The 24,840-nt window shown below is 39.6% G+C and overlaps 1 protein-coding gene across 1 annotated transcript; it reads left to right on the top strand.

Annotated features, from left to right (window-relative positions):
• Positions 1-1,911: 1,911 nt before the first annotated feature.
• On the top strand, positions 1,912-3,721 carry socs3a (suppressor of cytokine signaling 3a). The gene has a single exon (XM_061026344.1). The coding sequence runs from the start codon at positions 1,912-1,914 to the stop codon at positions 2,530-2,532; it is 621 nt and encodes a 206-aa protein (XP_060882327.1). The 3' UTR covers positions 2,533-3,721.
• The last annotated feature ends 21,119 nt before the right edge of the window (positions 3,722-24,840 follow it).

The raw sequence follows: 24,840 nt of genomic DNA, 5'->3' as shown, positions 1-24,840 counted from the left end.
TTCAGTGTTGGGATGTATGGTGGTATGGTGTCGTATGAGTCCATGTTAAACAATAACACAGCTTAATAACAAACGAAATAAAGTACAATTTAAAAATACAATATGCAATATAAATACAAGTATTAAACGCAAACATTGAAAATGTTTGAATTCATATTTAAATTATGAAATCATTCTGAAGGAGACCTTATCTTGTTGAAAGATCTCAATAGAAGATATATTTGTGATTGTTTTAGGCTCTGTTGTGTTGTTTTAGATTCTCTAGGCTATCCAATCCACTATTTTGTATTATATTGTATTCTTTTATTTTCTATTCTATTCTGTCTTGACTACTTTATATAATTGATTATTTTATCTATTTCTATTTTATTCTATTCTATTCTATTCTATTCTGTTCTGTTCTATTCTATTCTATCAAGACACATTGAATAGGCTAATTGATAAAACATTATGTTCATTCACACTGCCGGGAAAGCAAACATAAAACTTCACGACAGCGAGTGAATAATAAGCGGTTGCCCTTGGTTACCAGATGTTCCTATTGGGAAATCAGGTCTTATTAGGCTATGTGATGTGTTAGTTCCCCAAAATGTGGCGCCCTCTATGGGGAAGTTCTGCTCAGCCTGTGAGCAACATCACTGAGAATTTCTCAGAAACTGACTACTAAGAAAGACTGAATCATTACTTCACTTTTGACGCTAAAGAGGAACTTAAACAACAAAGGAAAGAACATAGAATTAAATGTGAATATTTTAAACTACAGCTGGCTCTTCCATTTTCTCAATAATAGTCTGAAACATATGTTGTTTAAAGTGCTTATAATCACTATGGTTGCTAAATGTAAATAAATAATGCTTGAAACTCCTCCTCAACTTCATTTTTGGAGCGAACAGGAGGGGGAGGGAGAGGGGGAGGGCGCTTCACATAGCAGGAACCCTTTAAAGAAAAATAATAACTCTGCTTACTGACAATCTGCCAAGAGAGCAAGAGGGTTTCCTGGAACGGGGCGGGGCCTATCTGTTCATTATAAACCCTCCTCTCCCCTCCTGCTTCACTAGTAACACACAGCTCAGCGGGACAGCCGCACAGAGAAAACTAAACACCGAGAAAAGAACAAGTAACTACTTCACAAAGTCTAACATCTGTTTCCAAAGAGCTTTCAACCTGACAGACTTCTGCAGGACAGCTGTGAACAAACATCTGCTTGGATTACTTTTTACAGGAGTGCGCTTGGAGACGTGTTGAAGGTGAGGATCTTTTTTTTTTTTTTTACTGTTTTACTCATTACTTGAAATTCAAAGTTTCTACATGACTGTTAAAGAGTGTTTATCTTAGCGACGTGGTTTGTTTAGTGAAGCCGGTCCCGGCATGTAAATTACGCAATCAGGAGGATTACGAGGTCCTTACTGGAACTGACCGTGTTGGCGAGTCTTGAGGGCAGATTATAACAAAAAGTTTCCCCGAAGTGGCTGAAAATTTAGATTAAGGATTAAAGTTTAACCCTGGTTAGAACAATCTCTCACATAGAGGAGAGTAAACCAGTTTTGTTTATTATTTAATGACACCAATTCAAGGCGCTTTGGGCCAATTTCCCTTTTCAGCAGAGACTCTAAAAGGATGCACAGAGCTTCTACATCTGGAAAAGTAGTTTCCATAAGAGCTGTAGGCACTGGAGAGTTTAACCTCCTCATGAGTATAACAGACCTGTGTTGTGCATGCCAAACTTGCTTTCTCTGAGCTCAAACTCTCCTCTCTTTGTCTCCTCAGGTGTTTCATTTCCAGACACTGTCACCTCTTCACGCCCTCTACCACAGCCCTCTGAACCTCAGTTTGACCTCGTCACCTCATCTCCTCCTGTCTGTGTGGTGCCCTGTGCTCCCCCAGGCTGCCTCAAAGAGCGGGCACAGCGCCATGGTAACTCACAGCAAGTTTGACTCCGCGATGAGCAGCAGCTACTTGGACTCCTCCAACATGCGGCTGCCTCAGCGTTACAAGACTTTCACCTCTAAGACGCAGTACCAGATGGTCCTGAGCACGCTTCACAAGCTGCAGGAGAGCGGCTTCTACTGGGGCGCCATCAGCGGGAAGGAGGCCAACGCCATGCTGGCGACCGAGGCCACCGGGACATTCCTCATCAGGGACAGCTCGGACAACCGGCACCTGTTTGCCCTCAGTGTCAAGACTGCATCGGGCACCAAAAACCTGCGTATCCAATGTGACTCTGCTTCTTTTTACCTGCAAACAGACCCTAAGAACATTCAGTCTGTTCCTCACTTTGACTGTGTCCTCAAGCTGGTGCATTACTACATGTCTCAGAGCAAAGGGAACACCCGCAGCGGGGGTATCTACTACATTTACTCCGGAGGCGAGAAGATCCCTCTGGAGCTCATCAAACCTCTCTCCTGTAGCTTATCCACCCTGCAGCACCTGTGCAGGAAAACAGTGAATGGACATTTGGACATTTCCTCCAGAAGAGACCAACTTCCTCATCCTCTAAAGGAGTTCCTCCAGGAGTATGATGCTCCCATCTAGAGGTGTTGGACTGATGCTCTTGAAAGGGGCAAAGACTTGTCAGTGCAGCTAAGGAGGAAAAGAGATGTGCCCGAGTGGCAACAATGAAGCCGAGCGAACAGTCAGAGCGCTGGGATTAATGATTTATCTTGTGAACAGGAGATTTTTTTTTTTTTTTAAAGAGTTCTGACAAGATGTGTGTGGTTCTCATTGTAAAGCAGGCATATGTGTCTTTACTATCCAAAGAAAAGTAGCTGGATTTGGATTCTAAGAAAGAGAACAAAGCAGCAATCTGGTGACAGAAAAGAGAGAGAACCCTCTTCTCATGACGTGCATCTTACTGAAAACAGAAGTGAGGCTCACACTCAGCTGTCTGCAGTCTGATGACACACAGGTTCCCACTGCTGCTGCTGCATACACACACACACACACACACACACACACACACATGCACACATCAGCCTCAGAAAACCACCCATCCATTAAAGCATGGACTGGCTTTTACAATCAGGCTAGCATTTTTTTTTTTTTTTGCTGACATTTTAGACGTGTCTCTTAAAATGTCTCTGACCAAGTGTGAGCTGGAAACTCAGAGACAGTGGAAACTTAGAGTACAGATGAGTGGACACTGATGGTTGTCTGGATGGAAAAAAAGGCTTCTTCTTTTTTTTTTTTTAAATCTGAATTTTAAGGACCATGATATATGGAAAGAAGTTTTTTTTTTTTTTTTCAATGTGTCATTCATAAAGAAGGGTTTCTTGCCAAACTTTCCTGAAATAGACAACAGATTGTTGGAGCACCAACATGACTGAATCCTACAGGATCTTACTTGAGAGTACAGTACCATTGTTAGTGAGGAAAGATGTTCCAAAAACAAACAAAAAGACATGGTCCTCTCTAGAGGACAGGATTGCCATTTTCTTGCGAATGAATGTATCGAATATGATATCTGTCTTTTCTAAACAAAGAGAAGAATCCAAATGTGTCTTATTTTCATGGGTTTACATGAGTGAAATGAAGTGGAATCTGTTTTTTGTGCTGTCTTTTATAAAGATGTACTTTTAACCAGCCAAATCCTCTGGCTGTGGATGCTTGAAGATATTTTTGAGATGGTTTGACAAAACAAGCGGACTGATACGACTTTGCACTTATTTATATTGGTAGGGACATTTCATTAATTTATAATAAAGAGCAGTATTTTTCTATGAAATGACATCTCCAAGTGTTTGCTTTCTTTGATCACGACTGTATCTTTGTCTCCCACATGCAGAGTCAAATGACTAGTTTGGGTTTTTAACATCACAGATAGTGAAACACATCACATGGCCCGATCTCTCGAGTTTAGTTTGATTAACGTCATCTGGTTTTCACAACTCAAGACTCAAGTTATTTTTTTTAAATTTCCTCTTAAATTCTTCAAAGTGTGACATCTGCCTCGACCCCAGATAGGAAACCACTGCACCACATGACGCTGCCTAGATGAAACTTTAAAGCAAACATATCTCAATGTATTATCATGTTATCTTTACTTTCCTAGATGAGACAGCACACCTAGTTTCAGCTCCAAACAGAGAAAACCCATTTCTATTTTCTGATCTGACAACTTCTTCCTTGTTAAAAGAGCAGCTGCTTCCGACAAAATACACCAGAAGTGCAATAGAGCGATCTAGTCTTCTAGAGAATTACACTCGAGCTCTTTTGTTCTGCTATTAGTCACTTTATTCTCTGTAGGTGTTAGCGTGACACAACACGCTCTCACATAATCACACACAAACACACACACATAATGGTGCAGGAATATGCTTACAACATGAGTGTCAAGTCTACACATTCTCAGAAATACCCCGCCCTGTCACATTCTCAAGCAGAAATATGTCAACATGTGTGCTCCAGTCTCCAGAGCAGAGGAGTTGGAACAGCAGTTGTGTTTACTGTTACCTTTACAGCATCCAGTAATCAGCTCAAAGGAACAACGTGTTCTTAAGTTAAACAGCAAGACATGCGGTCTGTTCACCTGCCAGTCTGACCTTAACCAGCATGCAACATCTGATTTAAGCAGATGTTTTTTTCTAAGACACAGAATGTTCACATAAAGCATCTTATTAGGAAATAATGTCAATCCCCCTCCAAACAGCTGCACCACAAAGTACGCAAGCATTCTTCTGCAGAGTGAACTATTGTGAGGATTATTTTTAGAACACATCCTGTGATTTACAGCCTACTTACTTTTGCCGTGATAAATAGTAAACTACGGTTGTTATCTGGAGATCTAAACGTACATTTCTGGTTATCTTGGGATAACAGCGCTCGCTTCCTGTAATGACGATATCATTTCATCTGTTTTCTCGAGGTATTGAGAAATCAACTTGTTATCACAGGAAAAACACAAAGAAGTTATCTGAAGATGAAGAGCTATATACCCTGAGATCTCTAAACAACCAAAATGTACTTCGTTATCCATCACAGGAAAACACCATTGAATCAAATGTATTGATGTATGTCCGCTTCGGGCTTCCATACATATCGGTATATCAGTAGAAACATCTGATATTTTCTTTTCCTAACCCCCATATTTCTCTCACTCATCAAATGTGCAAGCCGTGTTTTGGCAAGAATTCTCAATGTTCATATAAATAGCAACGCCCGAGTTTCCCCTCTGGGGATCAATAAAGTATTATCCTATCCCATATGAGAAAAAAAGGAGGAAAACATTTGGGAAAAATCAGGGGGAAAATGCACCCAAACATCACTGAGTACCCAAGACATTGTGAAAACTTTGCCACATTATAATTATCTATATTTACTATGATTTCTATAATGATTTATTAATGAATAATCGTCCCAAATGTAGCTTCTTTATTGCACACACAAAGATCTTTCATGTTGACACATTGAGACGGACTGCAGCCAGGAACACATTTACCGCAAACGACTAAAAAATGATGGATGAACGGGAATCTGCAATAACCTGCATATCCAACATAATTACGGGAACCAGCTCTTGCTCTACCTGCTTCAGCAGCACTTTATGCTTTCCCCTCAGCTGAAGGGGCTCAGAGAGATAAAGGGTCTCCAAGGTGATTTGTGCTCTGTTAGTGGTCCACAATAAGGCCTTTTTCTTTTTCTCAGGATAGTCTTTTGATATTCAGGTTCAGACATTCAGTGGGCCCCGTGATAAGTGTAATTTAGGTCTCAGAGAATAACACAAGAAGGAAAGACGTTTAGATTACCTAAAATCAAAGGATTCTGGACAGTTTGGGGGATTTTTAGGGGGATACTTTTTCTTTTTTTAAGGAAGTGAGAGTAGCAGGGAACAGCCCTTTGTGCATGGTGATACCAAATAAGTGCAGGCTGATGCAAAACTGCTGAGTATAAAATAAACCTATCACATCACTCATATTCCCTGGAAGCCTGAACTCCATATATGCACATTACACAAGAGAAAGTAGTGCACATACAAGGGGAAGCACACGGAAATGCATGTGCAGTATGTTATAACATGAGTATCTTTTATGTGAGGGGTGTAGATTGCAGATTATTTGCACATATTGATGCATCTGACAGTGCTTTTATGTAAGAGTTTTAAAGCAGTTGAAACCAGTTGGTTCTTCAATAGAGGGCTATTAAAAGCGCACAAGCTTTGTGCGTCGCTCAGGAGAAATTCCCTGGTATTCTCTGTGATCACGTGATTCCAGAGAATAGGCGCTGCAGAGTCAGAGCCCTGTTTCTTATTATACAAATCATGATTAGGTCACCACAGCGACGCCTCCAGCCAGTCACTGTTTCTAAAGGCAACAATCTGAAACCAGTACACCTCCCACGTCAGGGTTTTTTTTTTCTGAGGAAGTACCCGCATGTCCTCCACAGCTGGGCTCAAACCTTTTATTCAAATGACACTGAACAGAGAAGTGATAGAGGTTGAAGGATAACACTTTGACTTCAAAGCTTTCCCCCTGATATTAACAGGAATACTCTTTCAGTTTATGTTTGTCAAAAATACTCAGGTTCATTAGAATGTCTACTTTTTCATAACCAGAACAGCTGGTTTAGAGTCAGTTAACTTTAACACCGTGTTTTGGATATGTGGTGCCAAGTCAATGCTTTGTCAGCCGCACAGGAGGACATATTTAGGTCAATAGTACTTTTTCATGTCATCATATTCATTTAAATATGCACTATTAAAAAAGAAAAAATCCTTTTTAAGTGTATTGGTTGAACAAAAGTGAAACCATGGCTGTATTATGATGTACAGCTTCAAGAATGTCTCAAGTTTCCAGCTTGATGAGGTGCACATTTTCAAAAACCATAAGCTAACATTACCGAATTGAAAAAGTTGAATACACTCCTGCTCACAGTGAATCGTCAATTCATTGGTTAATGATGTTGGAGGAAAGCAGGGATTATCCCCAAACTGTGACCTGTGCCTGTCTTGAAGAAGGTATCCACTGAATTACATTCCTTGTACGTCTTAAGTCCTTCTCTGAGAGCACCGACCTCCATTTGTGGAGTGAATGAAGCGCAAGAGTTTCCTTTTACTTCTATTTTCCAGGGTTTTGGTTGTCATTGGTAATCGCATTGATTCTTATCTAATGTCAAATTTAGCATCAAGAACTAACAGATATTAGCTATAGCATACTGGATTAGTAAACTTAATAGAGGGAGGGAGATGTTAATCATTAGTTTAGCCTGCTCATTCCCACATGGTCCAGAGAGGAAGTCAAATCAAGTATAATGGAGATATTCTTCAGTCATCCGGTCTCAACAAGTCATTGGCTTCACCACAACCAGTATCTGGACTTCATGAGGGGATTTATTCTGTTGATGCTCAGAACCGACCTCATCAAATCACATTAACCACCCCTTAGAGTCCAGGCTCCAAAGTTTTTAAATCAAGTCACATGTCTATTGTAATAAATAGTTTTCTTTATTTCTCTCCTGATTGAACTAAGTGCAAGCCAGTGGTGTTTTCTCCCAGAAGCCAAGGGAAGCCAGGCTTCCCTGGTTTTTCTGATTGATTTTGTCATTAAAATAAAAACACTTTGTATAGTAGTAAAGGTAGGCTTATTCTTCAGTGCTTTGCTGCTATCTTCACCATTTCTCACTGTACAAGGTAAACCCCTCTATGTGGTAGATTCCTAGTGAAACTACTGTGCGTGATCCAGAAACTAATTTTCTTCTTTTCTTAGGAAGCCAGTTGAAGTTGCAGTTGAAGTTGGCATCCCTTGTTGAACCAAACTCAAGAATTATCCAATCAGATGAGGCCATGGTCATGCTACAACCAAACAGTGATTGGTCAGGACTCTGCCAAGGAAAGCGAACGGCCACCCAGCTTCTGACCAATCAAAGCAAAACATGGTTCAAACACCTTTGTCAGCTGACCAAAGTTTCTGGTTTAAATCCTCTGTACACCCACACAGGTGTTCGTGATTGAGACACTGATTAGACCTCTGCTGTTTTCAAAATGCCTTCTTTACTACCATCAAACGCAGTATGCAGTATGTACTATGGAAGTTAACAACAGCCCAGGTAACGGCAAAACATTGCTAAAGTGTAGCATCTCCTTAAGGTGTGAAATAAGCTGACAAGCCATTCATTTTTGAGAATAAAAAAGATAATTGGTGGTATCTCTGTGTGGTTTGGTGGGATTGTGATTATATCTGAAATTTTAATATCTGATCAGGCAGTTTGCATTGTGGTAAACTGTATGCGAGGAAGACTGGTCTGATGCATTCTGTAAATTTTATTCCAAATCAGTAAGAAATCTGGGTATTTTTGGCAAACTGCGGATCCCGCATTTGTTCACATACTGCTTGCTGCATACTGCATTTTGGGCAAATCAGTACTTACTGCTAATGTAGTAGGTGGTTTAGAAAAAACAGCCCTGTTCTCAGTAAATTTGTAGGTGCAAGGAAGACTTTACGGCCTTTTATCATACTTTACATGAACATTTCTTACCATAGCTCCACTAATTTACAACCGCTTACTAGTCTAATCAGCCACAATAATTAAAACCTGTGTGGGTAAACAGTAAAACTCAAACTCAACTGCTTACCCAGTTTATCTTACAGTGAGTTTGAGAAAACTATTTCTATTTTCTTTTTGCAATTTCAGTAAATGAGATCATTAAAGAACAATATTAACATGACCGGAGTTCATGACATGAATTAAGTTCAGTATACGTTGACCAACATGAGGCCTTAGTTGTTTCTAGCCTTAGCATGTAGTCAAGCTAAAGTTGTCCGATCATCAACAACGGAAGACAAGAGAGATTTTGAAAGTCCACAATGAACTCAGTGCCCGAAGTTTCTCTCTGAAAGAGCCTCTGGGATTTCATCTTGAAGAGTTATTTGGAGTTGCAGATATTATGAGGGAAAATACTGGGAAATTCTAAAACGGTTAGTCTCCAGGGAGCTACTGCTATGTTGTTTTGAAGTTGTTCCAACTTTTTACAACTAATGATGGTGCAAAACAAATGACGGGGAGCTACAGAACCCACAAGTCACTTAATAAAAATCCAGTTAAATTCACAAAAATAAGGTCATGTTTGCCAAAATATAGAGGAAACAGAATAGCATAAAAAAAAAAAGATTTTATGGTATTTATCCTTTATTGAGATTTCCAATGCAATATACACATATTGTACCTTTACAAAAGAATAACAGTGTTATACAAGGTGACTATTCAGGGTTCAAGGTGTCTTTATTAGTACCATAGAAGGTACATTTGTAATGCAGATGGGAGATTTGGCATTCCAAAGATAAAATTAAGACATTACAGCAATTAAGAGAGTTCAGACCAAACACACTAAAAGCAAACATAAAAATAAATTACATCACTGATTAAATGAAGACATGATAAAGTGCTCTCAAGGACACCCACTTTAACGTATACATAAGGCACGGTCTGTATGCACTTCTGGTCTTCTTACATAATTTGCTTCCTTTGACCATGTGCGTAAGCTGACAGCCCTGTTGAAGCTCTTCTTAGCGTGGTCGAGAAACAGCCCGACTCCTGTCCGTCTTTCCAGTCTCTCAGTCTGTGTACAATTCCACAACTGCTGGTTGTCATGGCATCACGTCAATAAACTCCAGATGCCAGATATCAGAGCCAACCATGGAGCAGCAGTGACTCACCATGGCCTGCTAGTCCCGCCCTCTGAGACTCTTCTACGGGCATGCTCCTCCTGTTCCTCCTCCAGGCCTCCAGATTTACTGTTAGTCCTCCACTCCCTTGTGCTCTGCTCCACTGCCGGGTTGTAATACCATAAATCTGCACTTCTATCTTCACGCTATTCTTTGAAACCGGAATCCTCTGCCACTTCAGCAACTATCTCTGCAGAATGTTATATTCCGGCTCTGCTTTGCTTTAAGCATATACTTTTTCAAGAAGGAAAAATAAAAATAATGTTTGAGGAAGTGTTGTGCATCAACTTAAGGCTTTAATTGCAAGAGCAATTCTGGGATTCTAAATTGTGTCTTTAGTCTTACAGCATTGCAAAGATCCTAGATTTTCAAGGAACCAAAAAACGTACACAAAAATAAGGATTGTGCACAAAAAAGTTGGCGGGTGTATGAAGTAAGAACCACCTCTCAATAATGTGCAAAAAGTCACCACTGCAGAAATACAACTAAGTTTTTTAATAACACTGCTCTTACACTTTCAATCAAAATGAATCATGATCATCTTTGCAAAGTTTCATTGCTATGCACTTATATCTGAGATCACATTATAACCCACAGGTTCCAATTAAAGTGACCTTCTAGTGAAAATGTACAAAATATATAAACTGTTCCAGGAGTGATATTTCAGTGCTTTTACATAACTTTTACATTGATGATGTAACCATTGAGAAAGGGATTAGTCTCAGCAAAGTTTTACTCTCATTGAGGTGTTAAAACCTGCCCACAGTTTTACTTGGTACCAGCCATACAAGTAGCAACAGCTGATTTAGAAATGCTGGTAATATTCCTGTACATGTTACACAATGTGTCACATTTCAAAATGGGCTTGAGCCAACAACCCTACCTTGAGTCACAACAGCCACAATTAGGCCAAGTGGCTCTGCACACAAGAGCAATGAGCTAACAACAGTTAATAACGCGATAATGCACAGGTGCAAAATGAATAGGAGAAATAGTGATCACACCTTTTTAAAAGAAGTTGTGAATTTACCAGAAAACAGATCATTCAGATAAATCATTGATAGTTTCCCTTTCTTTTCTGCACTTACAGAAACATCACTACAGTTGGAGTGATTATCAAGCAAGTACAAAATGTAAACAACATCAGCCGAGGAGAAATCCTAACAATCCTCTGGGGCTGATGGGAAACACCCTCTGAGTCACTGCCTAAAAAAGCAGCTTGGTGTTCTGTAGCAGGCGGGCCCAAAGTGAAATGACGTATCTCTGGTCTATTGTTACTGCATGTGGTACTTCCAATACAAACATACACTTGGTTACTTATAATACTGGTGAATGGATAAAATCAGCTTTGATATAAACAGAAAATGATGGGAAACTAAATTTGGCAGAGTGTTTTACAATCTTGAAGAAGTACATGTCTCCTACATGTATCATCGCTTCCTGACTATTTTTTCTCAGAGTGGAAAAACACCCTAAAACATAATTTGTTCACTTCCTGTTCTTATATCACATTCAAACCACATTCATTTGAACCACATGCTTTTCTTTCTATTGCACCCTATGTTGTGAAAACTACTCCTGGACTTTTAATTTTGATACACATGCTTTTGTGTGTGTGTGTGTGTGTGTGTGTGTGTGTGTGTGTGTGTGTGTGTGTGTGTGTGTGTGTGTGTGTGTGTGTGTTCACAGGAGTGGAAGAGTCTGTTCCATAAATAATCAACACTGTGTGTGTGTGCACAGACTGTGTGTCTTTTCTGGGAACTGGGTGTGTCGCTGTCACGTCAGGAGGCATGATCTGTCTTGCGCTGTGATGTAATTGGGTTACGTTAATACTCTCCCCTTTCATTGCGCAGCAAAGGTAATCATTACCATGGCAACCAAATAATGCAGTACTATGTGAATTGTATCCTCTTTATGTACTGGGTGTTGAGATGTCCTTCACTGTACAGCATTAGTCATGTGCACCATTCATGCTTCTCACGCTGCGCACAATTGAGACTTTCAATCACAACTTTTACTTTCTTTTGTTATTCATATTTTCCATGATAAAGCAAATAAAAACCATATACTTGAATCAAAAGTCAAAATCAAGTAGAAATAATAATATAAATAAATAAATATATACATGTATATAAATAACTGTATAACTCCAATTGCTGGTTCATATCTAAATATATACAGTTTGCTTTATGAGCCACAAACTAGAGCTTTGCATTGTCCCACCATTTCATCATAATCAGGATATGAGCATATTTTAATAAACAAATTGAAAGAGTCTGAACTTGTTGCCACAAATTACATTTATGTAAATGAGCCACACTTTCTCACTCAGCATGTGGACATTTGATCTAATGGATTGAGGCTTGGATTTAATGCTTTACACCATTTAATGCAGGCAGGTGAAAACTATCTGTTCCCTCACGGGGCGGCTGTGGCTCAGTTGGTAGAGCTCAGCTGAGCAACATGTCCGATGTGTCCTTGGGCAAGACACTTAACCCCGCATTGCTCCCGCTGCTACTGTGGCGGTGTATGAATGGATTAGTGTTGTACATTACTCTATGATGTAAGTCGCTTTGGATAAAAGCGTCTGCTAAGTGAATTGTAACATTGTAACAGGTGGTGGAAAAGGTGCTTTTTGGATATATTTTGGATTCAGGAGAAACATGTTGGAAACAGGGATTGTGTTAAACAAACACTATCGCAACATTGGCAGTTATTTTGCACATAACACAATGTTCTCATATCGTGTTGACCTACAACAAACACCATTAAGTCAGTGTTCAAACAGATTATATAATAATTGTTGTTGGGCAGTCAAGTGAGTCACAAACATGCAATTGAGCTGGGGACACCAAGTCATCCTCTGACCAGAGGTTTGGATTGTTACATAAGATGAGTCTGGATTCTATCAGTGAGTGCATGTCGGAGTATAGAGTCACTGAAAGCAGAGGGGTCACTCAAAACAAGCAGACCTGGGGGAGCCAAATAAACACAGAGGCTGACAATATTTCCAACACAAGCTTTTGAGTTTTGGGGCAAACTGATGCCATCCTTGCCAAGACATCTCCAGCTGGTGGGCTGCCAGCCAAACCTCTTAGTAGCCTGGATGGCGTCCAGTAGACTCTATTTATAGTGTTAAAATGGATTAGTCTGGTTCACAGTTTGTTTGATATATTTTCCGCTTTCCTAAGAATTCCTCCCATTCTGCCTCTGATACATTTAGGATCATAAAGTAGCTATGAGGTTTTTTTTGTTGTTGTTGATGTTTCTTTTTAAAGAGTGGCACAACAATGTGGTTTTGTCATTAAAATGACTACATTTGGGCCCCATCATATCACAAGTTAAAGCATTGTCAGACTCCTCAGCTGTTGGAATACTAAATGACAAAAAAACAAACACAGGAACTCCCATCTTCTTGTGAAACCTTTTGGTTTTGCCTTTGCAATTAACCAATTTCCTGAGAAAAAAACCCCAAGTATTTCCACAATTTTTCCAAAGGTCTGTCATTTTCTAAATCTAGCTTTTCTTCAGTATCGATAAAAAAAGCGCCCGGACAAACATGTGCTGATCTCGCAGGTGTTTTCACCAACAACACCACCCCCTCTATCATGCAGGATTCAGGAGAACCTAACTCTCATGCAGCTGCTGGTCTGTCTGTTGTGCATGATCAAACTGAGAGTAACAGCTGGCATGCACACTCAGGAGGGGCGTGGTGAGGAGTTCCTCAGAATTTCCTTTATTTGCACCTACTGATAAAATCATTACCAGTGTTTTTTTCTGTGTTGTTTACAGTGTGCAGGTTTGTTTTGCTGATCAGCTTGTTGAGATATGCTTCATTTGAAAAAGCCATTTAAGTCATTAAGTATTGGTGTCACACCTTTACTTGTGTCATTCCCATGAAACGTCCTACAGCACACCAGAGGAATGTAAACAAAAGTGACTATACTGAATTTCTGTCCACAGAAAGGTTGTTAGTTAATCTTGAGATGAGGTAACAGCATGTGTAAAACAATATTAATTTTGCAGAATTAAGATGTTTTTATTTTACATGGTAAAATATATTTAAAAAGGCTACATGTTGCAGCCAACTCAGGTCTTCATCTGAGCCGTTGTCCACAGTGGCCTGCACACCTATGTTGAGTTAATACCTAAAGATAACGTAGTCGCTATTCAGTTAGACCGGCTCAATCGCTTATTATGCATAACTATTATAGTTCAGCTTTTAAAATGTTTTTTTTTTTAAATCATGTAATGGACACATAAGGACCTGCAGTATTATTTTTTAAAACTTCTCCATTTGTTTCATTCTTTTACCCCGGAGGTTACCGCTTGGTCACTTCTGACACCATGTGACTGAGGCCTTCAGGCTCTCATGCTGACGCTGTCTGCAGATGTGACTGAACAGCTGCATTATCTCGGTACCTAATGGTGCATAGTAACTATTATCTGTGTATGTGGCCGGTCAGAATGCTACCTACTGTGTATACAAGCCACAACTGTAAATCATGTGTGTGGGTGTGGAATTAACCTTTAATGGAACTTTTTTTTCCGCTTGATTTTTATCAGGTGATGTTTGGTACTTTACATAATTCCTCTCTGTGAGGGAGAATGAATGGGGGAATGTTTGTCCAATAAAGGTAGTGTTCCTGTTAAAACTATCTGACTCTCACGCTTCAGCATAAATTATTTTTTTGTGTGCGTCTGCTATAAGAGTAAATAACAAAACAAATTGTACATAAAGTTGCAGTGCTGTTGACACACCTGTAAGCTTGTACAGGTGTTATTTTTCTGCTTATAAGGAACCAGGTGCAACCTGCTGTTGGCAGCAGCAATCTGATGGTTCCATGTCCAAATGCAAACCTCCTGCACAAGCTTTTGGAACAAAGACATAGCAGATAACATTGCCAGAGTTAAGCCGAATGAACTGGAATGTATGTAAACACAAGCGTATATGGAAAAAAAAAAAAAAGGAAAAGGTTCGATGCAAATTTACAATGACATTTACACATGTCACTTCTAAACTGGTAAATTATATAAACATGGGACTAATCTGGATGCTAAATCAACAGTTAGGTCATCAGCTGATAGCAGCACTCTGATGTTTTATCATTTATTCAGCACAGAAAACGCTACCTGTGTCTATTTCTGTCCCTTTCTTCCCCTCTCAGCTTTCCTCAAAGTCATTATTTTGTATTGTTTGTGGATCCCATTGCATAAGCAAGCAGCAGGAACATTACTGGAAACTGTCTTTAACACGAAGTAGAGCCTTGCAATAACGGCAAGTCACTTACATGGTACACAATGACTACTGTGTGTGTGTGTGTGTGTGTGTGTGTGTGTGTGTGTGTGTGTGTGTGTGTGTGTGTGTGTGTGTGCGCGCATGTTAAAGAGAGATAAAGACATGATGTTTTTGTATTTGTGTATTACTGCATGACCTTTTCAGAGTAGTGTCACTGCATGTGTGCGTGGGTGTGCATTGGACATTATGATAAGAGGACAAAAGGCTGAACCGAAAGCTCACTCAGGTGCAGTGAACAGGTATTTCCTGTAACAGAGGACTTCAGGTGGCCAGAATGACCTTGAATGCCCTCAAGGACTCAGAGTGCTGGGATTGTGAGTCGTCATTGAGTTCAGCTGTTTTACTGGATCGCTGGAAGAAACAAAGAACACAAAGAGAAATCTACAGGGACACATGTAAAATTGTGATGGCTAACAATTCACAATACATAATGTCTTTGTATTTTATATTTTGCATTTCCATTCCTAACAGCATATGTGAGACTGAGTAACATATATGTATACTTCAGGATAAAATGAGGCAGCTATTCAGCATTGCTGGGAGAAGTAGTCAGATCACTGAATATAAAACTGCAGGGAAAAGCTCTGCGTTCAAAAATTACAGAACAGAATATTAGTGTTCACATACTTGAGTAAATTTGCTTTGTTATTTCCCACTACTGATGTACCTTACATATTTGGCAGATCTTGACTTTTGATCTTGACCTTGACTAAAATTAAATAGATAATTTCTTAGCCTATAAAACACATTAAAATGTCTCTGTATGGACTCTGTTGGTAAATATAGCAGTTTTCCCTGAACTTTTAATATAAAAAATATGTTTTAGTGAAAGACATGGATCATGGCTTAATTCAAAGGCTTACAACAGTCTTTATCCATCCATCCATTGTCTACACCCTTGAGGGTCGTGTGGGGCTGAATCTGAGCCCAGCTGTCATTGTGCAAGAGGCGGGGTACACCCTGAACTGGTCGCCAGTAAATCACAGGGCCAACATACAGACAGACAAACAGGCACACGCACACCTACAGGCAATTTTAGAGTTACCAATTTTCCCAACGAGCATGCCTTTGGACTGTAAGAAGAAGTCTGCTTACCTGGAGAGAACCCACACATGCACAGGGAGAACATGCAAACTCCACTCAGAAAGGCTCCTGCCCGACAGGGATTTGAACCAGGAACTTATTGCAGGGAGGCGACAGTGCTTACCATTGCACCACCGCAGTCCTGCACTGAATGCCACAAGTGTTGCGTTAATTCAGAGGTCTCTTCCTTTCTCCCCCCACAGTACAGCAAGGTGGAAGAGGTGGGTAATGGAAAGCAAGAACAAATTGGTGATTGTCATTTTACTTGTTTATCAAAAACCTAGTTTAGTACACGTATTCTTTCTTGTGTAAATTAACATATAGTCTTTCCCATCTTTGTTGATGACAATTTATTTATTCGATAATCAAAGGCCTGTCCCAAATGAGGGTCATGTTTATGGATTGATGTAAATAAAAGCCTGGGCTATTCATTCTAGTTTTACGTTATTGCACAATCTTAGCATGGTTGAAAAAGCAAGCATAATGAAACTTTGAAATACAGGAAGCAATGCTCATTCGGAGCAACAATGGATGTTGTGGGTCAGTGAGTACATCATTTTGTAAGTACTCATAACAAGTCATTGCCTGCTTTTGCATTTGCTTTGTAACTGAGCAGTGTTTGAAAAGTCTTAATTCTTATAAAAACACAAACTATCCCCAACATTAGTTTATCCTCAGCCTTTAAAATTGTGTGTATTGCTTTCCCTGTTATTTATTTGTCAAAGCGGTTTCCTCACTAGTCCTTTTTGTAAATGTTGTGCAAGTCTGGAGTTTTACCTAATGAGATTTGGCAACACACAAATAAAGACTTATGGGGCTTTCGACAAACAAAAAAACATTTGGGCATTATCAAGAAAAAATTAGTCACGATGAATGTTCGCAAATCTCCTAAACACCCAGAAACACAGGATTACAGGAAGAGATCTCTTGCCCAATAACAAAAGAGGCCTCCACAGATAAATCCCTCTGGTATCATATCACAAGAGGCAAAAAAAAAAAAAGAGAAGTATTAGTGTTGCATTTCTAATCCCCTTTGGAAAATACACCACTAAGAGGGGGTAAAAGTGTAAGCATACCCTTGTTATCTTTAGTAGAGACTTCCTTGCAGGGCACAAAGGGTGTCCCAGGAAAAAAACAAGTGGTTGCCATGGAGATGTCTGCAGCGGACACTCAGATCTCTCGCGTGAAAGCAAACCGCTCAGCACGGACGTCTCCCGCTGCTTCCATGGAAACTCAGCTCTTTGAGGGGAGGAAACAAGACAACGCTTTGCCCCGCTCGCTGCCCTGCAGGCCTCACACAGCCCACCCGCAACCTGCAAAGCACGTCCTGCCGCACGCTGACTCTCAAAACAAAACCAAACCTCAACCTCAAATGCCACTGCCATGATATTAAAAGGCCACTATTATGGGCAGACTGGCCTGAAGAGGAAAGTCATTTAGCTATTTTCTGGATGGGAAAACCCTTCTATAAATGTGCTTCAATCCTTTCCACTGCTATGAAAGTGTGTAATGTAATTTCTCACGTCAACAAAGGGGTTGGAAAAGGTCATGAAATGTTTGATTTATGCTTCTTATTCTGGCCTGTTAAAAGTGACCTTCATCTGAATCGTGATCCACCGAAAACAGGGCTTTGGTGTTTATTAAAAAGTGCAGCTGCAGTAGAAGTCTATAGCAGCTAAGTTTAACATCCCCAATCATATTGTGTTCATGTGAATTTAAAACCAGTTCTATGTTCTATGGCGTTAACTCAGTGTGACACGTGTGCGTGCTCACAGGGTGAAGAGGTTCAGTTTCCAATTAAGCCTTACAAGGAGAAGCTTGATCCTCTAACGCTGATGCCTGATGAGCTGGCTTCAGTAAATGTGATTCTTGCCCATCACTGTGGCTAGATCTTATTTGGAATTTTGCTTTCCACTTGAAACACCCTGTGGCCCTTAAATAAAATATGATGGAGAGAAAGGGAGACTCAAGAGCAAAGTGGAGGCTCCATTTATGCTGTTGGGTATGTAACAGCTGAGCCTCATTTGAATGTGATAGCATTGGACATTGCAGCTGGCCAGGTGCAAAGCTTTTCCCCGATTATGCTTTGAACCCCTGAGATATTTGTACAAAACAGCCCTCCCTTCACTGTGGAATGAGACGCTTGTAGCACGAACTGAAACGTCCAGATGAACAGCATGATTGAACCAAGAGTTCTGTGAAACTATTTAAGGGCCTTTTCAAGCGTGAGATTCCAAGAATTTGGTGTGCTCTGGATGGGGAAAAGCGGGCCTCATCTTAAAGTAAACAGTGAGGTATATTACTTCTCATTATCAAAGGATGAGCGTAGAGCTGGGAGTATGAAGATGTATTTAAAGCGGAGTGATAAACTGTATTTCAAATCTTTTTTTTAAGCCTCGTTCAAAGGGGAGGAAAAGTTCACATGTAAACGTGTGACTTCTCTTGGAAAAAATGTTTTCACGAACCAAAATGACTTCCAGTTACACAAATCAGCTGTTTAACTTTAGCAGTATACGTGTTGAATATTTATACTTTGCTGAATTTCATATCCACAGCTGTAACCGTAAGTAAACATGCACTTTAGGAAATGAGCTCACAGGTCAGCAGAGGACAGGATACACGCAGGCAGCCTCATTTAGGCCCGGCTTACTCATGTGTTTGATATATGGAGATTTGGAGGAGGTGGAAACTTAGAGTTAGCACCACCATCTCTCTCCCTCTTCATCGCTCTCTTCATCAAAATCTATTTTTTAAGGACAAGGATCTTTTTCTGCATTCATTTCATGCCTTTATGGTGTAGATAATTATCACAATGCTTTTGTTCCTCGTCTTGCCTGTGGTTTAAACCGTGGCGCTCCAGTTGGTTCAGCAGTATGTCACCAGACCAAAAGTTCTCAGTTGTTCTGATTCTTAGAAACAAAACTGCTTTTCAGTGCACATTCACCACATTAATATTCATCAGCGTGGGAAGGAACTCACTGTGTAGATTGAGTGTGAGGTAAGCTAAATACATTTGTCCCTGTGGGAGATGCTATTATCAAGGCTCCTAATGCGCCTGTGACTATAATTTCACAAGTGATTGTTGATCACAATCAGCGGTAAATTGAGTCTTAAGCAGTAAATTGACATATCACAAACATCTTTTAAGGATAAAGAGGTGATAATTAGACTTCAGGGCCATGTGTTAAATACAGATGGGATAACTTTGGTGAAAAACATATTTATCAGGCCCATCCTATGAGAGGGGTGGACATTAGGGTTGTAAAAAAATATATTTTTGTCCCCTGAGAAAGAAATCAAAAGGCTGTATCAAAAATAAATAATTTAGGTGAAAACAAAGAGGTCTGACAGTGTATTACCTAATACCCTTTATCCTAACCCTATGAGTTACACTTTTGCCTTTGTTTCCGATTTCATCAGGGTTACATGTGGATCATGGTATCCACAAAAGAGCGGAGAAGAACATACTGGCAAACAGAGAATATAATGAAGCAGTTTCATTAGGTGCACCCACAGATCACATATACAGTCTATGGTCGTGCGCCGGTTGCTGGATATAAATGTCATCACCCCCTCCTGCTTGCTTGTGGTGAATTTTCCTGAACATTTCCTGATGTGTTCTTTTATCAGCTCACACTGACTTGAAAAATTGTCCAGGGGGCTGGCTGGGAAAATTCCAGGTAAAGTCAACTATTTGCGGTCACACATGAAGTTTACCCAAAAATGTATAAGGCAGTTTTCAGGAGTTTTGTGCATGTGTGACAGCACCTGAAGTTTAGCTTCACAAGAAGCTAAATGTTTCTCATTTAAGCACAGGGGACTGGACTGGTCCTGATATCAACACCATATTAATAATGGTTATTTGTACTTTAATCTCTATTATTGTCATGTTAAAATGACGAGGAACAGGACCCAAGTGCTGAACTAAACAGAAATGATTTATAGAAACAAAAATGTAAACATTAGGCTTACTTTCCAAAATCCAAGAGCCCCGAGGAAACTTCATCAAAGGAACATCTAACGATGAACTGACAACAAGAGGGAATGAACACTAGTCTCAATCAAAATGGAGGGAAACCAGACAAAGGGAGGAAGTCAGACAAGACAAGAAACACTGGGGACAAAAACTACAAAATAAAATAGGAAACACTAAAGACACAGAGAACTCAAGAAAAAAACAGTAACAATACACACAGGGACATAGAGAAACAGAAGGATAAGAAATGACAAAATAAAACAGGACAAGACTAAACTAGGAAACATTAAAAAACACACAAGGGAAACAAGCGACACCAGGGAAGAATGAGACAAACTGAAACAAGAAAGGAAATCCAAAACTAATATTTATGTCTTCATATCATAATATTAATACTTTATATTCTTTTAATATATTTTTATTTGTCAAAATGTTTTTTTCTCTGATGTTGTCCTAATATTCGTTGTATTAAGGAACTCTAACTGTGTGTGGATTTTGGCCCCTGTAGACAAATAATGTAAAGTATGTTTTATGTATGGTGGTCTTCTTAAGAGCTCTGGTCATCTGGGTTTGGTAACCCTTATAAGGTTGTATCTTAATCATCTTGATCCAAACCAGTTTTACTTGGAAAAATCTTGAAAATTTGAAATGAATGAGCTGTCCTAGAAAGCTATAATATGAGTTTTACAAAATCTGCATCACTCTGATCCAGATTTGAACATTTCAAACAGTTGAGTCCTGCAGATTCCTGCCGACTGAATCACAGAGTACACAGTGACCGTAAACTGGGATTGATCACTATTCCCAACATCTGCACAGTCATACACAGACAAATAGAAACCCATCCTTCCTGGTAACATGTTATCACAAATAAAGTGTTTTTTTTAGTTTCCTAATGATTCTGAAATGTGGATACTTCTGTCTTTGACAGACATCAAACTATGTTTTTGATCGAATATAGTGCTTTCACACTTACACAAAACTCCTGAAAAAGGTTTTTTGGATGAGATGCATGTGTGGATGCAAAAAGCAAATTGTTTTTACTCTGACTTCATCCGGAGTTTCTCCTGCCAGCCTTTTAGGATTTTTCCAAAGAAAGTCCTACTGAGCTGTTATGAGAACGCAGCAGGGTCTAATCAAGAGAAAACGCCGGGAGTGAGTGAGACATTTATTACCTACAACCGTAGACTGTATGAAAGCAACCATCTCTGTGCCTATACTTAAACTGCTTTATTACACTTTCAGCTCGCCAGTCACTTCTTCTCCACTCTTTTGATGATATTGTGACTCTGTCGAACTACAAATAGCAATGAGTCCTCCTGAAATAATCTACAAGTTTTCTGTGAAAATGACTTTTCTAAATCGGTTTCATTATCTGTGCAGGGAGTGCAACTAGAGAAAAACTGGAACTTATGTAATAAATACAACATTGGGTAAAAAAACCCATTGTAACATAGTCTATTTGCAGTATATCCCGTCACAGAGTCTACACTCTTGCAAAATACCTCTGACTAGAAACACACTTGCTTCATTTACATACAAGAGGAAGTGTAGGAATGGCTCTGTGCATGAAGTACCAGATAGTGAGCGTGGCTGATTGCACAGGTGGGAAAGGATAGGATAGCTAACCAGCAGTGAATGGATCATTTAGAAACGCAGCAGCAGCAGCAGGGGGGCCAGGCAGCTGTCAACTCTTTTAGTATACCTGAACAATCATCATCAATGATGCCCACATGTGTTGTGTATGTGTGAGTTTTTGTTTTAACGTCTTCTGTATTTTGAACATTTTGACATCACAGACAGAGAGGGGAAGTTATTCAGTTTTCAGTTAATGTGATGAAAGCCCCCAAAGATATTCTGCAATGGCCACTCAGTATTTGTGTGGTTATTTAGCTGGAAATGAAAAACCTGCTGTGCATCACTATCATTCTTATGAAATTAAGTAATTATGGAAAAAAAAAAAAAGTTTGTGTTACGCTGTGAAGGTTTCCAAATCGTATGTTAGGCCATTCTATTCCGAGGAACTGGGTGTCTCTACATGATAGTATCTGTTACGCTGTAATTGTCATGAGTTACAGGTTTAGTTTTCTATTTTAATTCTTTATCTGTCAGTACTTCCTGTTATATTTGACCTCTTCCCTTCCTTGTCTCTCTGCCTCTTTGTGTGAATTGTTTCTGTCATATTCCTGAGTTCTCAGTCGACCTGAAATGTTTCCTGTTTTTATTTTGTAGTTCTTGTTGCCAGCTTTTCATTGTTGTCACCTCTGTCTTGTTTGTCACACCTGTGTCCAATCACCCCAAGGTTATAAGGCATAGTCCACAGGGTTTTTTTTCCCGTGCATTTTGGCATTTCATACACACACAAACTGTGTTTAAAGTAACTGAAAAAGCACCTTTTGGAAAATTCCTTTGAGGTAAAAGATTTTCAGAAACTCTATTTAAAGAGTCCATATTATGCCCTTTTTGGGGTTCGTATATTTAATCTATGTATCTACTTTTGTACGTTCACAATAGCTAAAGTCTGAAAAAAGTGTCTGTTTTCATGTACTGCTCCTCGTTGCTCCCTCTACACTCTGAGTCCATCAGCTACGCTCTGCTGAGCCCCCACTGTTAGACCCCACGTGGACCAAGTCTGCTCTGATTGGTCTGCCGATCCGCTCTGTCATTATTGGTCAGTTGCTCAGCACGCTTCTCGGAAATTTCAACATGAATTGCCACAACGAGCCAATGGACTTAGATCAGTGATCTCACACTGACAAGACATCACACTGACACATTTTTATTGAGGGGGGCTAGAACCGAGCGTTACATGCAGCTAATGCTACAGCTAACAGGAGGAGGTAGGAGAAGCCGCGTTTCCGCTGACTTTGAATTTTTGCACATAGATGTGCCTAAACATGCACAGGACACTTGGAAAACACACAAAAGAGCCTATAAAACCAGAAAAAGCAGAATATGGGACCTTTAAGGTGTTTATGTGTAGATGGGAAAACTGAGTTTGGGCTTGTACTGTAACACTGATCAGGTTTCTCCTCCGTTTGACGTCATTGATTGATGCTGTGACTTTTGTTTCAGGAGATTAGTGCAATGGCAGATGTAACCAAAGTAGTTGCTAACTCACTTTTTACATGCTTACACAAACAGTACATACACAGTAAGCTCTTCTACTATGTTGACAGACGGAGGCACCTAAATGGACAACTTTTGTAAATAAAATGGTCAAATGGACGATGATGTTTTTGAGAGTGTGTGTGGACTGAATTATTTTTTTAAACGGAGGAGGAAAACCTCTATTTAAAAAAAATACCAGCCAACATGATGTCCACAGCTTCTCCTTGTGTTAAAATATTCAGAACTGTGAATGTAAGACACAGAAGACACCATCACAGTATTATTCATGATGGACATATTGTTTATTTTTATGAAAACATCTTACAAGACAACACAGAAATACACCTTAAAGATATGCAAAATGTAATTAAGTAAATGTACATAAGTATTTGCATTAACATTTCATTGTTGTTATTAAAAAGAAAAAAAACCCATATAATTCAACTGTTATTATTTCTGCATTTATGTATGCATTCCATTTTAACTAATATGTGCCGTAAATCAAAAACTTGAAGTTTGGGCTAAAATGACAACATATACTTCCTCAAAATGGAGAAGTGCAAGGGTTTTTAAATTTTTATTTTTTATTTTAATTAGGCTAATAATTCATTTTTGTATTGTAAATCAATGTGAAAAAAACATGATACAAGTCTTTAAAAAGTATGCAAAGTAACCAGTAACAGGAGACGGATGGCAGGATGACTGAGTGGCTGTGTGATTGAGAAATAGTAGCAGAGAGAGTTGTGACACACTTGGCATGAATGAGAAAATGACTACCATAGAGAGAAGGCCGGGGAGGGGAGGGGAGGGGAGGGAAGTCGCTCTCTTAGTAACAATTCAAGGAATTGATTGTGGCATCTGAGAAGTGTGACTCATCCAGCTGCATATCAGGAAACCCTTCAGATGTTGCTCACTACCTGTTCGCCTTAGGCAAACATGAAGACAACTTATGCAAATCACCCCTCCCAACTTCTCTTTCTCTCACCAAACAAAAAGAAAAAAAAACCTCACTCAGACTCTCAAAACCTTACTCCATCTCTGCGTGGGCATGGTGGGTAAGGCACCACCTTCCACTGCCTAACAATCTGATACCTAACTGCAGGATGTTGACACAGAAACACAACTCTAAACCACTCGTCAGACAGTCGAATTACATTATTAATTAACAAAAAGACATTCCCACTTCCAATAACTGAGCATCATCAGCCTGAATAGTTTGATATGCCGTTTTTAAAACCAATAAATTAACTGTGAGGCTTAAAGATAATGGCAATTTAGGATGAATTAACGAGAAGTTGTTTAACTAAAGTATTAGGGGGAAAAAGATGAATGAGGAAACAGAACATGAAGCTCCAACTAAAGTATGAATCACTTATGTGGAATTTCTGTGACTCCATCCAGGATTGAATCAAATTTCAACACTCTGAAAAAGGAAGAAAACTTCCTGAAACGTGTGTGTACTCCTAATAAAACATCAGCCTTCAAAAATAGAGAGAACCACCCCTTCAGTTTCGTTCTCTTTACAGCAGTGTGTGACATCACGACCTGAGAGCTGAACCCCCGACCACCACTACTACCACCCCCTCCTCCTCCACAGCAGTGATAGGAAGTGACACCGCTGGGACCCCAGTGTGTTTCAGTTGCGGTGGTGATAACACCAGATGATTGGTTTCCTCTAAACTGCGTGTCTTTACCACAAATGTACGAGTGTCGCGTTT

This window comes from Labrus mixtus, chromosome 20 (genome assembly GCF_963584025.1).
Source record: "Labrus mixtus chromosome 20, fLabMix1.1, whole genome shotgun sequence".
In the NCBI taxonomy this organism is placed as follows: domain Eukaryota; kingdom Metazoa; phylum Chordata; class Actinopteri; order Labriformes; family Labridae; genus Labrus; species Labrus mixtus.
The sequence above is the reverse complement of the archived record's forward strand: the minus strand, read 5'-3'. Positions and strand labels throughout refer to the sequence as shown.